Source organism: Halichoerus grypus, chromosome 2 (genome assembly GCF_964656455.1).
Source record: "Halichoerus grypus chromosome 2, mHalGry1.hap1.1, whole genome shotgun sequence".
Classification (NCBI taxonomy): domain Eukaryota; kingdom Metazoa; phylum Chordata; class Mammalia; order Carnivora; family Phocidae; genus Halichoerus; species Halichoerus grypus.
In genome coordinates, this window is record NC_135713.1 from 121,080,938 (window position 1) to 121,098,083 (window position 17,146).

The following is a 17,146-nucleotide window of genomic DNA, read 5'->3' on the forward strand; positions in this document are numbered from 1 at the left end:
AAATCTTAAAAAGAAAAGAAGAGAAGAGAAGAGAAGAGAAAAAGGCCATCAAGGGAGAGGGGGGAGCCAGCCCTTCCTTCCTTGTGATACAGTGTTCATCAGGACATTTGCTGCATGTCTAACCTGAACCAGCACTGCTATATTTTTGGCTTACCAAATCCTCCAGGACCTCTCACTATGGATTCAGGCCTTCAAACTCTCCTTTTCTCCAAGCGACAGAACCCTAATTACTCCAGTGTCTCACTAGTTCTCCCTCACACTCTTTTTTACTATTCTCTGCTGTCACAGAGCTTTGATGGCCTCATCAAGCCCTACGTGCATTTCCCCATGGCCTGCGGACATTTCTAACCCCCATCATTTCAGCGAGGTAGCCTTGATTCCTGCCTCCATCAGCTGGGACCACAACCGTCAAAGCGGCAGTGGTGCAAGGGCAAGAACATGAAACTGACAACCGGGACACACTTGCTTCTCTGCTCTCACCCTTGGAGATCTTATCTACTACAAAATTCCAGTTCAATTTCCCTGCTGATGATGGCTAAATCCCCATGTCTGTGCAAATTCTAGGCACCACAGCTCTAATGCTTCACCAGCCATTTCTACTGGGATGACAACATTGATTTTCTTTTACGACTTCTGTGGTCTAATGAAACTTTGAGTGACTGAGGCTTACTCCTGAATCTTCCCTGACTCCTCCCTCTGCTCTACTTTTTTTTAAAAAAAACATTTTATTTATTTGACAGAGAGAGACACAGTGAGAGTGGGAACACAAGCAGGGGGAGTGGGAGAGGGAGAAGCAGGCTTCCTGCTGAGCAGGGAGCACGATGCGGGACTCGATTCCAGGACCTTGGGATCATGACCTGAGCAGAAGGCAGACGCTTAACTGACTGAACCACCCAGGCGCCCCTCCCTTGACGGTCTTTCTTTCTTTCCTTGTTTTTTTTTTTTTTAATCATTTATTTGTGAGATAGAGAGAGCACACGCGCCGGATCGGTGGTGGAGGGGCAGAGGGAGGAGGAGAAGCAGGCTCCCCGCCGAGCAGGGAGCCTGATGACGTGGGGCTCCATCCCAGGATCGTGAACCCAAGGCAGACGCTTAACTGACTGAGGCACCCAAGCGCCTCTCTTGATGGTCTTTCAAAACAGAGTACACAGTGTTCTCCTCTTCCTTAGGCTTTTGATTAGGAGCTCTTCTGTTAAGAAGCACGTGGCTGAATCAAGTGATCTCTTATGGACTGCAGAAAGGTTCTGGTGAAGAAATGATAAGGGACCTCAGTACCTCAACATAGGTCTGCGCAGGTACCTGAGAATCTGAGAGGAGTGTGGGAATGAATCTGGGCTTCTGGTGCCCCAGCAGGCCTTTTCCCTTACCCACATGCCTAGTTCCCTTACCCCTAGTCTCCGTACTCCCTCACTGACCAAGTGCAATCTGAGGCTTCCTGAAGCCTTGGCCTAATTTCCTCAATACTTGCATTGGTCATCCAACATCGCTTTTCTGATGAAAAGGGCAGTCTGGCAGGGTGCGCAGAGCACCAGCCATGGCGATGTTCAGGGCCTTGGAGTCTAGTATTACCTCTTCAGTCATCTCCTTTAGTGACACCGGGCAGGGCGCTTTGCTCCTCTAAAACCAACTTTTCCCCCCTTTTGTTAGGGAATGCAGCGGGATTAGCTGGTTTAGAGCTGTAGTCGTACTCAAAGGTCTTTAACTTCTCCTGAAGGCTTTGCTCTGGTTCTTGCTTTCATTTCATTTCCCCCAACCCAAACATCTGTATCTGGGCCCTGAGTCTCTCTCTGGCTTTTGTGATCAATTATTATAAGTAGTTTGTGATCTGGGGCTAGAAATTTGTCTTTCTCTGGATCCTGTTTTTCCTTCCTCTACCCTCTAAAATAAACACTCCTCCTTTGACATTCCTTTGAAACTTTGACCTCTACTATAGACCATAATTGTTAGCCTTTTTCTTTGAGTACCCCCTAGCGAACCAGGATTCTGCCCTCCCAAGTCAGCAGGAGTCAGGCTATCTTGCTTTATCATTCTAAGGAAGGCCTTTGCAAGTCAAAAGTTAGGTTTCTCCATTCTGGAGAAGGGCTGAGAAATTTAACTCTTCGGCTTGCAGAGGAGAGAGGAAGAGGACACCTTTCACTGCATATGAATGGTAGTCATTCTGCAAAGCTGTCAGGACAGTTAAGAATGTCACCAGAGATTCCCTGGGCTCCCAGAGCCTAAGTGGCGTCAAGAAAGAGTATGGATTTGGGTGATAGCAGCCTGAATTCAAATCCACCTTCTTGTGTTTAATTTTAGGTTGGGTGCTTAACTTACCTAAGCCACAGTTTCCTCAGTAATAAGAGGGGAATAATTGTAACTCTTTATAATTGGATTGTTCCCAGGATTGAAGCATATAATATATATTAAGCACTTGACACTTTGTAGGTGCTCCATTACTTCCTTTTCCCCCTTGCTGTTACAACTGCCCATTGGCAAGCCCTGAGGAGAATGGCGGGGGCCCATAGGAGCTCTAGGAACAGACCTCACAGTTTTCTTGGGAGTCCCTAATTCTACTCATGGCAAAGGTCAGATGGAAGGAGGAGGAGGAGGAGAAAGTACAGGAAGTAAAGGAGGTGGGAGGGAGAGGAGAAAAAGCTTTGGAGGGGCCTGGCAAGCAGCAGAAGCATATTTTTCTTTTAATCTAGACTGAGAAAGTACAGGCTTCTATTCTCCAGGCCATGTGAAGTAGTGCCTGCATTTGAAATATGTGGACAGGCTCATGGACAGGTTTCCCTCATTGAGTTGATTCTTTTTTCAACAGGTTTTCAGGATCCACCAGAGATTGTGGCCAATCTGCCTGTCTTGGGCCCTGAACCTATTGAATATAGGAGTTTTACTGTTCTGTCACCTTAATGATAGCCAGTTTGTTAAGGATGAGCCAAAAGGGAAGGAGAGTAGGGTTGTAACTAGTGAATCTGAATAACACTGCAATGCCTTGGAATGAATCCCTGACAGGAAGGTGATGGATGTAGAGAAATCTAAATTCCTTTATTTTCTGGCTCAGGGTCTATGTAGGAAGGTTGGTTGATGTGATTGATTCCCATGAAGGTAAGATGAATGAGGATGAGAGAGACTTGGAAGGAGTGGGACTAGGAGCTTTTTGGGGAAGTAGGAATTCTTTTCATGGAATTCCCAATTGCTCTGGGTTTCATTAGTTGAAAACCTCAGATATAAACCCACAGAAGACATAAGGCATGCTCTTCTTGAATGATCATGTTTGTACAGGGCAGCAGGGATAGTTTTGTTTCTGAAAATCCCCCCCTAGGATTACTTGGGAATGTCGGCAAGGTCTGGGGGTTGGGGGGGGGGAATGTCAAAGCGTCAAGTACCTGAGTCCTTTGGATGGGGATTTAGTTAGAAATGAAGGGAGAAAATCTAGTTTGTTCATTTCCTTAGCACAGTGTCACAACTCAGGTTTCATGATGGGCACTTTGGCATCTTTGTCTACTGGAGGATTGACTTCAAGGCCACATAATTTTATGATTTTTGTTTCTCTCTGAGCCCCAGGTTAATAATCTTTTCTTTTGGTTGCCTATTTCTTCTTCTTCTTCTTAAAGATTTTATTTATTTATTTGAGAGAAAGAGAGAGAGAACATGAGTGGGGTGAGGGGCAGAGGGAGAAGCAGACTCCCCGCTGAGCAGGGAGCCCCAGACTTGATCCTGGGACTCCAGGATCATGACCTGAGCCGAAGGTAGATGCTTAACCCACTAAGCCATCCAGGCGCCCCATTGGTTGCCTATTTCTTCACCATAATTCTTGTGCTTAGGTAGTGTCTCATTCTCCTTTCCACTACCACCACACACAGACACTTTCTCTGTCACTAACTGTGGTGTCTTTCTGTAAACTTCCTTAGGAGAGAGGTAGAGGAAATCTTCCATTTTTTTGACATAGGCTGCACTTTAATGGATTTCTCCTTGTCTCTGGCATCTGTGAGAGTTATAAATGCACCAGAAGGAATAGAGACCACAGTGAGCTTTCAAGGTACCTGCTTATGGTTTCTCTTGAGATGTCATCTTCCTTAACGAATATTTCACCTTCCTTTTCACTAAAAAAAAAGAGGGGTTATTTCCTGTTGGCATTTTAAAAAATAACTCATTCTTTTTTCTAAAAGTATTTTATGACAAGTATTTTTTTAATTTTTATTATTTTATTTTATTAATTTATTTTTTAAAGATTTTATTCATTCGAGACACAGAGATAGAGAGAGAGCATGAGCAGGGGGAGAGGCAGAGGGAGAGGGAGAGGGAGAAGCAGGCTCCCCGCTGAGCCAGGAGCCTGATGTGGGGCTCGATCCCAGGACCCTGGGATCACAACCTGAGCCGAAGGCAGATGCTTAACCATCTGAGCCACCCAGGCGCCCCCATTTATTTTTTAAAGATTTTATTTACCCATAAGAGAGAGAGAGAGAGAGTGGGGGAGGGCAGGCAGAGGGAGAGAGAGAAGCAGGCTCCCCACTGAGCAGGGATCACAATGCAGGGTTCCATCCCAGGACCCTGGGATCATGACCTGAGCTGAAGGCGGATGCCACCCAGGCGCCCCTATGTATGTATGTATGTATGTATCTATCTATTTATTTATTTATTTTTAAGGGGGCTCGAACTCACAACCCTGAGATCAAGAGTCACATGCTCTACTAACTGAGCCAGCCAGGTACCCCACTAACTCATTCTTTTTGGTAAGAAAAATACTTGTTTATTGTAGAGAAATGTAAAAATACAGAAAAACACAAAAAGGAAAACAAATTACTCTATTTGGTATTACATGACAGCAAATGTTTTCATATTTTCTTTTTTTTTTTAAAGATTTTATTTATTTATTTATTTGAGAGAGAGAGACATAGTGAGAGAGGGAACAGAAGGAGGGGGAGTGTGAGAGGGAGAAGCAGGCTTCCCATGGAGCAGGGCCCCCGGGATCATGACCTGAGCCGAAGGCAGATGCCTAACAACTGAGCCACCCAGGCGCCCCTCATATTTTCTTTTTTTTTAAGATTTTATTTATTTATTTGAGAGAGAGAATGAGAGAGAGAGAGAGAGAGAGAGAGCACATGAGAGGGGGGAGGGTCAGAGGGAGAAGCAGACTCCCTGCTGAGCAGGGAGCCCGATGTGGGACTCGATCCCGGGACTCCAGGATCATGACCTGAGCTGAAGGCAGTCGCTCAACCAACTGAGCCACCCAGGCGCCCGCCCCTCATATTTTCTTAAGTAAGCTATATGCCCAGTGTGGGACTTGAACTCACGACCCTGAGATCAAGAGTGGCATGACTTAACTGAGCCAGTAGGTGCCCCATTATTTTCCTGTTTCAAAAAACAAAATTGGTGGGGCGCCTGGGTGGCTCAGTCGTTAAGCGTCTGCCTTCTGCTCAGGTCATGATCCCAGGGTCCTGGAATCGAGCTCCGCATCAAGCCCCGCATCGGGCTCCCTGCTCAGCAGGGAGCCTGCTTCTCCCTCTCCCACTCCCCCTGCTTGTGTTCCCTTTCTAGCTGTCTTTCTGTGTCAAATAAATAAATAAAATCTTTTAAAAAAATTAGGTTTTCCTGAACATGCTGTTTTTGTAATTAACTTTATTCACTTAATATATCATGTATGTTTTTCACGTTGCTAAGTGTTTCTCCAGAATATTATTTTAATGGTTGATATTCCACTGTGGGGCCATGATTTAACTAGTTTGCCCTACTGTTGAACATTTAAATTGTTTTATAATTTAAAACGTTAGGCTGAAAGTGTTTCCCCACTCTTGGTGATCATTTTACTTGTTTATTCAACATATCTGAAATACCTCCTCCCTGCAGGGTGCTTGGCCTTTGCACAGATGGGAGACTCCCAAAGCTGGGATGCTCAGATTTAGGAGACCAGTTGTTGAGCTCCCAGGGGCTCCCCACCCCAAGATTGCCAGTGGAAGATGTAGAAGTGCAAATGAGGAAGGTAGAATCCACAACTTTCCTAGTCTCTTGCCCAGGTTCTCCCTGAGGCATACAGACACCCCAGGAAGCCCAAGTTAAGAGAGCAAACACACTTTGAATATGGTTCAAGTTCAAAGGGCTTCCTTGTCCCTCAAATTTCTTTGGTTGCATTAAAATAACACCTTCTAAATCTGGGAGTCTGGATTGTTTTCCTATTGGCCAGTTCCTGATTCTCAATTATATTATCTCTCAAACACTTATATCAAGGGGGTTGGATATTTACAGTTTTTCTCTTAGCCTTGTGCATAATTGGAATATACAAGCAGGGTTTCTCATTCCCTTTCTTAAACTAAGGTTTCCCTTTAAAGAGAGAAATAAAAGGTCTCAGGTGGATATATATTCTAGCATTTATTGCAAAACAAAGTTGAGTTCCCAATCTGGGAAAATAACAAGACAGAGTCATTTTACAGCTCTTTGGGGGAAAAAAAAAATCCCTCTTTGGGCAGGGTGGTGGAGGGGAGCCTTTCTTGATAAGTTGGGGTCACCTGCCCACTTACTGTGACCATTCTTTTTCCGTGGTTACAGAGGTGGTTTCTGAGCTGGGAAAGTCCTCAGCTTATGTTGGGTCCTTGTTTCCCCAGGGTTTTGTGGGGAGAACTTTTTTTTTTTAAGTAAGCTCTGCACCCAGTGTTGGGGCTTGAACTCACAACCCCAAGATCAAGAGTCACATGCTCTACCAACTGAGCCAGTGAGGCACCCGGAGAACTTTTTAAAAAGTGCATACTCAGACGAAAAGCCCAACACCCTAAAAAACCTCCCACTAGGTAGGTCTGTGGTCTCTGCCCCACTTATGTGCATGGACATATAGTTGGTCTTGCTGGAGCTAGCCAGCATCGGGGAAGGTTGCTCCTTCAGAAGTCCGTACTGAACTCTTAGTTTTTTGCTACCATTCCCTCTGAAACTTATAGTGACAAGTACTTTGAGGGTCCCTCTGGATAAGACCCCCAAACCAAACTCCCCTCTAGCAAGCTGCAAAAGGCCAGGCGCAAAAACCAGGAAATAACGTGCAGGAGAGAGGAGATGGGGCCTGCCCACGTTGGAAGGCCGGGCTCCAACTTTGACTCTGTAGAGAGTGCGCTGTATAAGCTTGGGCCTCCGTTTCCCCCGCGAACTGCAGATATGAAGAGGGCTGCAGCCCAACCCTGTGATTTTCCAGTTGTTTTCGAATTCACTGTCTCTGAGAGAGAAACCGTGCCCCCCTCCTTTGTCATGCAGCCGAGCAAGTGAATCTGCGCGGGGTGCTGTCAGGCCCTGGCTCCGCCCCCGGACCACGCGCTGCCTGCGGGGCGTGAGCAGTAGTACTTGTTCACCACGTGCCTGCACTGCTCACACCGGACCGTGCAGCACCACTGGAATTTGCAGTTGCAGCTGCTGAGAGCCTCGGCTCTTCTCTCCTCCACCTGCAGGCCACACTCGGTGCACAAGCGCCCGCAGCTGCGTTGCTCCCACCGAGACGCGGTGTGGTTGTTCTGCAGACACTCCCGACCTTCTGTGCCAGAGACGCCCAGGCTGGAGTTGCGGGTACAGTAGTCTGGCGATTCCTCTAAAAAGATCAGCTCAGCCTCTGCGCTGGGAAGGAAGGCCTCCGTGGGTGCCCAGCGGCCCTCAGCGCTGTTGCCCACCCTCAGCTGCCGCTTATCCATCTCAATTTTCAGGGCCCGGTCATACTTGGCCTTCAGGTAGTCCCCCATCTCCCGGAAGTCAGCCAGCTGCAGCCAGCATGTCTGGATGCTGCAACTCCCGGAGATGCCATGGCATTTGCAGGTCCTTCTCATGATGGCTCTCACTGCCTTCAGGGAGAGAAAGAGAGAAGGATTCTGGGTAGGGAAGACCGAAGGCTAGCAACCAAATGGGATATTTTAAAGTTGTGCTGCTTAACTTTGGAGGAGCATCAGAATTACGGGGGAGGCCTGTGAAAAACGCTATTCCTGGGCCCCACCTCAGATCTTCTCAGCTGGAGTGTTCAGGGGTGGAAGCGCCTTGGTAAGGGTAGTTTTAAAGCGCCCTTGGGTATTCTTTGGGGAACTCAGGCAAATGTTGAGGCATCAGGAAACCTAGGCTGTAGGCCCAACTCCATCACTTGTTGAGCTTGTTTCCCTCTCTCATTGGAATAATACTGATCAAGAGGGTACTGTGTCAATTAAAGAAGAAGATATGATCATTGGCACTATTATTGTTTTCAAGGTAGGGGCTAGAATATTGGTGAGGGTTTGGATTTGTTCTCTCCCAGAGGGAAGGGAGCTCATGCAGTCTGAACCCCTACCACCGAAGCAATTACTCATGTGTGTAATTGCCTTGAAAACCTCTTCGCCTTGCTCTGGGCAACCAGGTCGTCTGGGTATAGGTTCAAAGGGAAATTTTTATGCTCTTAGCTTTAAATCCAACTTGCTTCCAGATTTGAGTTCAGAACTCTCCAGAAGTCTTGGGGGGAAAATAGACCCTCCAGAGAAGCCTAGATCAGTCCCAATCCCTCGAAGTCCAGACCTGTATCTTAGGATACAGGTTAGCTGATAACCCCCCATTAATTTCCTACAACACACAGTGGAGGTGGTTAAAATTTTAAGTCATGAGAGCAAGGCTTTGGTACTCTATTGTTCTGTGTTCTCAGAAACCTGCCTGTGGAAGGGGCTAGACCATAATGATTAGTAATAAGACTAAAGTAGAAGATCTGAGTTTATCGCCTGGTTCTGATGCTTATTAGTTGTATTGCCTTGGCTAAGCCACTTGGCTCAGCCTAAACTGGCTCTGTCATCCAGAGAATGGGGGTAGCCATCCCAGTCTTGATAGGTGGTGTGAGGATGACACATGGGTGTGAGACAGCTCTTGTTAAGTCGTAAGGGCTGTACAGATGCGAGGCTCTGACCAGCACTGATCCTGATGCTTCGCCCGTGGACTCCTATACCTACCAGCCTGCCTGCCCTGTTGTTGTGAAGATTCATCAGGGCTCTAGCATCCTTTCCCTTTTCCAGGCTGTCCACAAAGAGTTTGGAGATCCTTTCCCCAAATTCCACATTGTCGCTGCAGCCTCCCCAGATCCAGCCATGACCTCCTGCACGTAAGGAAAGAGTAAGTTCTGCACACCATTTCCCTGCTAAGTTTCAGGAGAAGAGTCAAGGTCACTTTGGCTAACATAGCCAAACCATCCCCCAAGAGCTCTAGAAGCGTATAAAGCGGCAGGTGAGACCAGGAAGTAGAGGTGCTCAGGGTGGGTGGGTGAGGTCCTTTTCACAAAACCAACTGCCCACCGTTCAGGTACATTCCATCTCTAGGCAATTAGTCTCTATACCCTCAGTAAAGGTAGCCGTACTGAGCCTGGCCTAGATGATCTTAGAGGTTCATTGCAGCTCAAACATTCTGGAATTCTGCACTGTTACCCTACAGTAGTCTTGTTAGAGCCAAGTTAAAGAGGGAGAGTTCTGAAGTCTTGTTAGAGCCAAGTTAAAGAGGGAGAGTTCTGAAGTCCAGACCTGTATCTTAGGATACAGGTTAGCTGATAACCCCCCATTAATTTCCTACAACACACAGTGGAGGTGGTTAAAATTTTAAGTCATGAGAGCAAGGCTTTGGTACTCTATTGTTCTGTGTTCTCAGAAACCTGCCTGTAGAAGTTCTAGCCCCTTCCACAGGCAGGTTTCTGAGAACACAGAACTTCAGAACAACTTCAGAACTTCTCCCTCTTTAATGACAAATCTGAGTCTCTTAGATGGTCTACAAATAATTGAGTAGCTCTGGATTGTGGCCAAGCTGTTCTTGGCCTGAAATATGAGGGTTAGCTTTAAGCTCTCTTTGGCCTTCTCATTCCTAGATGTCTTGTTGCTTTTAGAGCTTGGTGCTACTTGGTGATCCTAAAATCATGGACCCAGGCTCAACTCTTGGAAGGGTATAGGGTATAGGTCCAGGAGCTCCCTCAGCTCCAAGAAGTTGCTGGTAGCATCTAGGGGTTTGAGGGACCTGTGTCCCTTAGCCTTTCCCTGGAAGACCTTAGCCTGCATGTAGCTCTGCATCCCTCACTTCTTCCCACCCACATCAGAGAGCACAACTTACCTGTTTTTCCATTTTTTGACTCATCACAGCCACAGTTTTCAAAGTCGCCCATGCTACAGTTCTTGGTGATGGTGTACATGACTCCCGCAGAGCTGATGGCATGAATGAAGGAAGTCTCCCTGGTGGCTTTGGAGAGAAAGAGGGGACTGGAAACTTGGACCCTGATGACCCAAAGCAGAGGCTTTGGAAAAGCAATGATCTCTCTCCCCTGGCCCCTGCCCCTTTTGGGTTTAAGAGGAGGCTCTTCTCCTTGAGACAACAGGGCATGTCTTTCCAGCACCCTTATGTCTTTCAGGCAGACATGAGTATCCCCATGGGGGTGGGATAGTAAAACCCAGACAGAGAGTGATGGGACCAAGGCCACTCTCCTCACCATTTGTATTGGGACCAAGACCCTGCTCTCCTGAAATCCAGCCTGGCCTTCTGTTCATTAGCCACTGCTTCTGGTCCTTGGGCTATAAAGACTCAGGGCCATGTAGCTGGCTTAGGAAAGAGAGAAGGGCCTTTTCTTCCTTCTGACATGAAGCAGGAACTATGTAATACTTACAATGATCGTGGCTACCATTTACTGAGCTCGTATCTTACTAAACTCTTTAAAAAACATTGTCCCGTTTCATTTCCACACACTTCCCATTCTGCCTATATACCCCACGGGAAAATACTTCTCTTCGTCCACATCATCTTTACTCCCTTCCCCCACCTCTTCTCAGGCAACTCTCTATTGTTTGTATATAAATGACCTTTATGTAAATTACTACATACAGTTGTAAAGAGCTGCACAGGTGTGCACGCATGCACGCGAACACACGACACACACACACGACACAGCTCAGTGTGATCTTTCAGCTTCTCTGTTGTTGGGATTTTACGACAGCTGGGCAGATGGGAAACTCCTCAGGGGCTGCAAACACAGAGCCCTTTCCCTGTTTTTATTTCATGCAACTCAGTGCAAGATAAGTGTATACAAACACACAAATATAGGCATGCATTTTAAAAAACAGAGAAATTATTACATTTGTATGGAAATACCTTTGTATTCACCTCCTTCAACCCTTACAGTTCTCCTGGTGAGCTGAGTAGAGCTAGCCTTATTGACCCAGTGACAAAACTGGGGTTTGAGAGAGGATGTAACTCACTCAGGGTTTCACAGCAAGGAAGTGGCAGATCAGCAGATCACTGATACCCTTTCCATTTCACTGTGCATAGAGATGTCATATGTGCAACATGTACACATACTGAAAGCCCACCTCCATGCACATGTACCCCTTTGTGTAGGTGCACAAACCTACCACTTCTCAGCCTGTTGTGAGTGGAGAGCTGGAGAGCATTTTCCGGGCAGTTCCAGCGTTCCCAAGCAAATTGGAACTTACACTCCTCAATGCCACTCTGGGCTCCCAGGGCCACGCTGGTCGTGTAGGTCAGATAGGCCTGGCAAAGGGAAAAGGGCTATGAAGGTCAGCCCTGGCTCCGCTCAGGTCGTCTGAGGTTGGGGGGGTTAGCAGGCAGGACTCAAATGGGTTAGCTCTCCAGGGAGAAACAATTGTGGGTTCCTCTGGGTGGGGGACCTCTGGCACTGTCTCCCCTCCCCTCCTTTCTTTCGCCAAAAGAGTTCCCTTAGGAACCCGGATGGGTAAAAACAGGAGCCAGAGACCATCCTACCTTGGGACCTGTTACCAGGAAATTGTTCACTGACCTATCAAAAAGAGAAAAAGTGAGGCAGTGGTGAATGGGGCTGAGATACTGGGGGTCCCTCAGTAGGGAGTGGGGAAGGTGCAGCAGGGGAAGGACTTACCAGGCGGAGACAGTGAAGGTGGCAAAGCATATGCCCACAGCTACCCTGAGCATAAACAGGTCCCCCATGGCCTGGCTCACCCCCAGGGCACCAGTCCAGCCCAGGGCCAACTCCAGAGAAGTGAGGAGAGGGCAGGGTCTTTCTCAGTATTTATGTGGGGGAAATTCTGAATAACCAAGGGGGAAAAATCAACAGCCCTTCTCATTTGTCCCTCACTGGCAGGGCTGCAGGAGCCCCTGACCCAATGGGGGACCAGGAAGGAAGGACTCAGCCCAAAGCCTCCAAGGAAAGCCCCGCCCCACCCCGCCCCACCAGCCCTTCTTCCCTCCCAGGCTGACAGAGGGGCTGAAGCCTTTCCCTACCCTTGAGGTTTCTTTCCTCTATAAATCAGACTTGTCTCTTCCTGCTGGGTGGCTCATTTCTCAGAATCTTGTAGCCTGGAGCAGATGAGGTTCCCAACCCTGAAGGTAGGTCACCAGTTCCTCAGAGCTACAGTGTCCTCATCTGTCACTGAGACCTCACTCTTTGTCCTGCCTTCTTCCCCAAGACATTAGTAATTATAGAGGAAGCCTATTTGGGGCACCCCTCCTACTCATTTTACCAAAGTAAGTGAATACACCTTTCCTGCCTCCTTCCTTGGTGACTGTAAAGTCATGGAATCATGGGACCATGGGACAGAAACACTTCAGAGGCCATCTCTGTAATACACCCTTCTACCACATTCTACTAAAGTTAGTTCTGGTAAGTTTCCTTCATGCCTCGTAGGTCTATCATTTCATGTGTGAGAATCAACCTTTGGGCCACCCAGGGCTGTATTTGAAAAAATTAATGCCTTTCTGACACTGCTTTGTTGCCAGGACATCAGCTCCTTAGGCAGGACTCTTTCTTTTTCCTTTATTTTTTTGTTATAATTATTATTATTATTATTATTTTTTTAAGATTTTATTTATTTATTTGAAAGAGAGAGAATGAGAGAGAGCAAGCACATGAGAGGGGGGAGGGTCAGAGGGAGAAGCAGACTCCCTGCTGAGCAGGGAGCCCGATGCGGGACTCGATCCAGGGACTCCAGGATCATGACCTGAGCTGAAGGCAGTCGCTTAACCAACTGAGCCACCCAGGCGCCCTATAATTATTATTTTTAAGTAATCTCTACACCCAACTTGGGGCTCGAACTCATGACCCTGAGATCAAGTCTCGTGTTCTACCAACTGAGCCAGACAGGAACCCCAGGAATCTCTCTTTTAGGTTCACTTAAGTGCTTCAGAAGATGCCTGCATAAACGAACAAATGAATAAAAGAAATTGTGACCCCTATTAGGGACCGAGACACCATTTAGGTAGGTTTTGGGACTGCCGCGAAGGGGTGGAGATCTTCCTTCGTTGGTGGAGCTCTTTCCTTGGGCGGGGGCCGGGGTGGGGGGGAGGCAGCCCAGAGAGACTCAGAGGAAAGTACAAACAGTAGATCACCATCGTGACTCATTACCTTGTGGCCGTGGATATCCAGATCATATCCCAGCCCCCTAGAGCCTGACTTGGGTGAGAAAGGGAGCTGAGACATCCCCCCACTGAAGGAGTTCCAGGGGCCAAGGAGTCCTCAGGCTTTTTTACTTTTTAGAGCAGTGCACTCAAAGGTTTGACTAGGATTTGTGTCAGTCTGTAAACTGTTACCTGTTACCTAAGTACAGAAATGAAAGTATTTAGAAATTTTTATACTAATTTGATACAGTAATTTTATTTTATTAATTTTTAAAATGCAGTTTTGTTTTATTTATTTATTTATTTATTTATTTATTTATTTATTTATTTATTTAAGTCGGCTCCACACCCAGCATGGAGCCCAGCACAGGGCTTGAACTCACAACCCTGAGATCAAGACCTGAGCTGAAATCAAGAGTTGGACGTTTAACCAACTGAGCCACTCAGGAGCCCTGATGTAGTAATTTTATTCTCTTATTTTTTTATTTCTTTTTTTTAAAGACTTTATTCATTTATTTGACAGAGACAGACAGCGAGAGAGGGAACACAAGCAGGGAGAGTGGGAGAGGGAGAAGCAGGCTCCCCACCGAGCAGGGAGCCCGATCCAAGACTCGATCCCAGGACCCTGAGATCATGACCTGAGCCCATCCCACATTCGCTTCCTGTGCTTAACTGACCGAGGAGCCCCAGGGGGCTCCTATTTTGTATATATTTTTTCTGTTTCATTTTTCTAAGAGGATTGGTGCAAATGTCACAAATGCGAAATGTCTTTAATGGACTAAAGGTCTGCCTCTCAGTCCCCTGAGAAGTTGTCTTCCTCTGCTTGCTTGTGACCTTTTCTCCTTGGGGAAAAGAAGTGTCTGAGACAGTGGGCGCCTGAGTGGCTCAGTCGTTAAGCGTCTGCCTTCTGCTCAGGTCATGATCCCAGGGTCCTGGGATTGAGCCCCACATCGAGCCCCACATTGGGCTCCCTGCTCCGCGGGAAGCCTGCTTCTCCCTCTCCCACGCCCCCTGCTTGTGTTCCCTCTCTTGCTGTGTCTCTCTCTCTCAAAACAAAACAAAACAAAACAAAAAGTGTCTGAGACTTGAGTCATTTAGGAAAAGCCCACTGAGTTTGCTTCCTATTTTCCCCAGTCAAGAATCTAATGTTTAACTTTTCCTTCTTAAAACAGCAGGGTTGATTTCCATGCCGCTTGCTGTCTGGTCAGAACAGGGTTGGCATTAGCTCTGAGGTAGTCCCCCTGTGCCCCTTGAAGGAGTTTTAGGAATGATCCCACATTCGCTTCCTGTGTATGAGCAACTGGTTCTTACTAGTCTATGTCCCCCATAGCACCCGGCATTTAAGTTGGTACTCTATAAAAATATTCTTTTTTTTCCTAGGAAGCAGAGGGAAAGGTAGTAGGATTTTTGTGTGCAAATTTTGTGTATGCTTCTGCTCAGATTCTATAAAGTTTTCATAATTTCTCTAAAAAGAATTTAGGATGGGGCGCCTGGGTGGCTCAGTCAGTTAAGTGTCTGCCTTTGGCTCAGGTCATGATCCCAGGGGGTTCCCTGCTCAGCGGGGAGACTGCTTCTCCCTCTGCTGCTCCCCCTGCTTGTATTCTCTCTCTCTATCAGATAAGAATTTAGAATGTTGAGGAAAGGACTTTACTCCCAGGTATTAGGAGGCCTGGGCTTTGGCCACTAATTTGTTGTGTGACCTTGGGTAAGCTATTTACTACCACATGGACTCAGGTTTTTCATCTGTAAAATGAAGGAATGGGGGAAATGTTGAACATTGAATCACCTCTGAAGACTTTCCCAGTTTTCTACATGCTGTAATCCTATTTTTAAGGTTTACAGAATTTACTAATCCCTGAGGTAATTATAGACCAGAAATGGGGAAGTCTTGTTTTCCCCAGCTGTTTGAATGGAATCATCTTTTTTATCTTTGAATCCTGTCAGGGTAGACCTGTAAGACAGATACCTAGAGGACCACAAGTGTTTTCTTTGGAGTGCTTTGGGGCTATGTCTACATAAGACCCCTGTGCTGGACTGACCAAAGTCCTTCATGTGGACAGAGGGGCCCCTGGAAGGAGAGGCAAATCAGAGACAGGTACTCCATGTTGGAGTCTGCAAATTATTTGCAGTCATTGTGCATCCATTTCCTTAACCCCAGCTCCATTATCTCATTAATTTTTTTTTTTTAGAGAAGGGGGGAGGGGCAAACATAGAGGAAGAATCTTAAGCAGGCTCCACACCCAGCGAAGAGCCTGATGTGGGGCTTGTTCTCACAATCATGAGATCATGACTTGAGCAGAAGTCAAGAGTCGAACCCTTAACCAACTGAGCCACTCAGATGCTCCCTTCCTTTTTTTAAAAATAGGCTCCACAGGGGCTCAGTCGTTAAGCGTCTGCCTTCAGCTCAGGTCATGATCCCAGGGTCCTGGGATCGAGCCCCACATCGGGCTCCCTGCTCCGCGGGAAGTTTGCTTCTCCCTCTCCCATTCCCCCTGCTTGTGTTCCCTCTCTCGTTGTGTCTCTCTCTGTCAAACAAATCAATAAAATCTTAAAAAAAAAAAAAAAAAAAGGCTCCACACCCAACATGGAGCTTGAACTCACAACCCTGAGATTAAGAGTTGTGTACTCTGTGGACTAAGCCAGCCACATGCCTCGGTCTCTTTGGTTATTAAGTGTGTGATCCAACTCTTGGTTTTTCTTTCCCAGGAAGGGAAATCTGGATCTGAAAACCAGAGCAGACAATGACAGGGAGGTAGAGTGGGCCCATCACAAATCAATAGTGTCTCTGAACCAGGGGTGGGCTGGTAGACAGGTGTTTAACAACCAGCTCTGGTGTGACAGGAGCCATGATTGGTAGTGTTTGCTGATTTCCATGGTGTAAATTATTCCCACCGTGGCCTTTTTCTAAACTACCAACTTGGATTTGGGAAGAAATGAACAGTACCACATCATTATATAATATTCTATCGTATAGATATAATAGATGTAAATAACATTAAGAGTATAGATAATAGTAAAATGTCAGAAAATAATTGGGACAAGATGAATTTTCAGTACTTGTTACCTTTGTTTTTAATATAATTTAATTGGTTATGTAATTTAATTTTTTAAGATTTTATTTATTATTTTTTATTTATTTGTAATTTTTTAAAAAGATTTTATTTATTTATTTGACAGAGAGAGAGAGCACAAGCAGGGGGAGCAGCAGAGGGAGAGGGAGAAGCAGGCTCCCCGTGGAGCAGGGAGCCCGATTCGGGGCTCGATCCCAGGACCCTGGGATCATGACCTGGGCTGAAAGCAGATGCTCAACTGACTGAGCCACCCAGGTGCTCCTAAGATTTGATTTTTAAGTAATCTCTACCCCTGACATGGGGCTCAAACTCATGACCCCGAGATCAAGAGACAGTCTACCAACTGAGCCAGCCAGGTGCCCCTATGTAATTTAATTTTTAATAATGGCTGTGTTTAACCACCAGTTTGCAAAATTCCTGAAAATTTACCCATCAGCTTTCTGAGCTGGGACAGACAGCCACCCCCCCCCCCCCAAAAGCATACCATTGGAGCCCTGTGTCCTCCCTGTAGGCCCCTGGGAGATATAGTACAAAAGATTTCTATGTGGAATTGAACACCGTTTGTCAATTCCAGTTATGTGCAAGGCTTTAACTCTTGTTGAGCCATAGTCTTGCTACCTGCCCTCAAGGGGCTTAGTATGTAGTAAATAGAGGCTAAGGTGTGTATTTAACTATAATGTAGGGCAGAAAGAGGAATACAATGAATAAATGCATGTACCTCTGGAAAGGTATTCATAGAGCTAGTAAGAACGTAGGATCAGAAG

The 17,146-nt window shown here is 46.6% G+C and overlaps 2 protein-coding genes across 2 annotated transcripts in view; one reads left to right on the forward strand and one right to left on the reverse strand.

The window, feature by feature from the left end:
- The window catches only part of FAM13B (family with sequence similarity 13 member B), a 144,636-nt gene that overhangs the window by 12,408 nt on the left and 115,082 nt on the right, over positions 1–17,146 (forward strand). The window lies entirely within an intron of this gene.
- Positions 6,334–11,904, reverse strand: WNT8A (Wnt family member 8A). Its single transcript, XM_036083871.2, has 6 exons — positions 11,837–11,904; positions 11,704–11,737; positions 11,334–11,472; positions 10,045–10,170; positions 8,907–9,049; positions 6,334–7,790 (listed from the first exon to the last, which is right to left on the reverse strand). Exons 1-6 carry the CDS (start codon positions 11,902–11,904, stop codon positions 7,245–7,247), a joined length of 1,056 nt encoding a protein of 351 aa, XP_035939764.2. The 3' UTR covers positions 6,334–7,244.